General features: G+C 70.2%; 1 protein-coding gene across 1 annotated transcript in view; it reads left to right on the forward strand.

Moving 5' to 3' along the window:
• Positions 1-1,480, forward strand: part of NTN3 (netrin 3) — a 6,495-nt gene extending 5,015 nt beyond the window's left edge. Inside the window, exons 8-12 of the mRNA XM_010840464.1 lie at positions 5-120; positions 211-360; positions 528-578; positions 714-788; positions 1,131-1,480. Coding sequence (XP_010838766.1) covers positions 5-120; positions 211-360; positions 528-578; positions 714-788; positions 1,131-1,480 — 742 coding nt within the window. The remainder of the gene's footprint in view (positions 1-4; positions 121-210; positions 361-527; positions 579-713; positions 789-1,130) is intronic.
• Positions 1,481-2,059: the final 579 nt, after the last annotated feature.

Raw genomic sequence — 2,059 nt, forward strand, 5'->3', positions numbered from 1 at the left:
GCAGCGGCGGTGTCTGCCTCAACTGCCGGCACAATACCGCCGGCCGGCATTGCCACTACTGCCGGGAGGGCTTCTACCGAGACCCCGGCCGTGCCCTGAGTGACCGCCGCGCCTGCAGGGGTGAGCCTTCAGCCAGCCACCTGCACGCCTCACCCTCCCAGGTTTCCCCAACCCCAGATGGGCTTCTGACTGTCCCACTTCTGTCCTCAGCCTGTGACTGTCACCCTGTTGGTGCTGCTGGCAAAACCTGCAACCAGACCACCGGCCAGTGTCCCTGCAAGGATGGCGTCACTGGCCTCACCTGCAACCGCTGTGCCCCTGGCTTCCAGCAGAGCCGCTCTCCGGTGGCACCTTGCGTTAGTGAGTGACGGTGCCTTGCTTGGACCACCTTTGCAGAGGTCACCCCAGCTCCGAGCTGCTGCCTACCTGGGCCCCGCAGATCCCCAGCTCCCCTCAACTGTCTCCTGAGCCCTGCAGATCCCCCTGACCCCCTTAAAATGCAGCCCATCATCCTATCCTCCCCACAGAGACCCCTGTCCCTGGACCCACTGAGGAGAGCAGTCCTGTGGCGCCCCAGGGTGAGCAGAGGTCCCAGAGGGGCATGTCCTTGGGGGGAGGGGGCGGTGGTTTCCCAGAGGGCCTGAGGAGAGGGTGGGAGGAGGGGGGAAGGAGATGGGGATCTGTGCCAACCTCCTCTTGCTCCCTCCTCCCAGACTGCGACTTGCACTGCAAACCCGCTCGTGGCAGCTACCGCATCAGCCTGAAGAAGTTCTGCAGGAAGGACTACGGTAGGCTGCGCTCTGGCCTCCCACCCTCAGGCTTCCTGCCCGACCCCCGCCCCTTCTCACCTTGCCCTCCCTACTCTCCCTCTGGAGGTCCTGACCCTCGCTGGACCCTAAGGCCATTCCCCCGGTCCCTCAGCTCCTCCGCGCTCGCCGGCCCCGCCCTGCCAGCCCCCGGGGCCTCTCGGTGCTCCCGCTGCGGCATGTCCTCTTTGTGTTCCTCCTCCGCGCCCCCCACCCGCACGCGCACCCACACCCGCACCCCGGCTGGCGCTCTGTGCGCCTCGGCTCCCGCCCCCTCCGGGCCCCGCCCCGCCTGACCCCGCCCCTCTCGCCTCCCCCCCGCAGCGGTGCAGGTGGCGGTGGGCGCGCGCGGCGAGGCGCGTGGCTCCTGGACGCGCTTCCCGGTGGCCGTGCTCGCCGTGTTCCGGAGCGGCGAGGAGCGCGCCCGGCGCGGGAGCAGCGCGCTGTGGGTGCCGGCGCGGGACGCCGCCTGCGGGTGCCCCCGCCTACTGCCGGGCCGCCGCTACCTGCTGCTGGGGGGCGGGCCGGGGGCCGCGGTCGGGGGCCCCGGGGGCCGGGGGCCGGGGCTCAGCGCCGCCCGCGGGAGCCTCGTGTTGCCCTGGCGGGATGCGTGGACGAGACGCCTTCGGAGGCTGCAGCGGCGCGAGCGGCGGGGGCGCTGTGGGGCTGCCTGAGCCTGCGGGCCGGGCGGGGTCCGGGCGGGCGCTCCCCACTCATCAAGGCTCACCTTCGTCCAGTGCATCTGCCTGATGAGAAGTCTTTGATCGCGTCGCGCGCGCCGCCCCTCTGGGCCCCCGCCCCGCGCCTCCCCCGGTGCCTCGAGCGCCTGCCCAGGAAGGGTGAGCGACGCAGCGACACCCCCACCCCAACACGGAGGGATGTGGTAGCCCCAAAGAGCGGTTTCGAGCCCCCTTTGGGCAGTTGTCATCCAAAGGACCCCATGCCCCCCCACCTTCGGGCTATTTACCTCCTCCAAGGGGGCACCACGATGCCCCCAGAGGGCTGTGAACACCCTGCAAACACCTCAGGGGCCTCGGTGACACACACCCCCAGCCCCGCGTGTCGTGGTCCCTCAGCGTTCCTGCGTTCCTGAGGTACTGACACCGCCTCCCAAAGTTATGAACCCCCTTCTGATGCCAGGACCCATAGAGCTCTGATAGCACCCCAAGGACGGCCGAGACGCCACCTCCTCGGACTCTGATTTCCGGGAGAGCGCCCGGACACCCCGAGAGGCGGTGCGGCCGCCAGAGATG

Source organism: Bison bison, unplaced genomic scaffold, assembly GCF_000754665.1.
Source record: "Bison bison bison isolate TAMUID 2011002044 unplaced genomic scaffold, Bison_UMD1.0 scf7180017864144, whole genome shotgun sequence".
Lineage (NCBI taxonomy): Eukaryota > Metazoa > Chordata > Mammalia > Artiodactyla > Bovidae > Bison > Bison bison.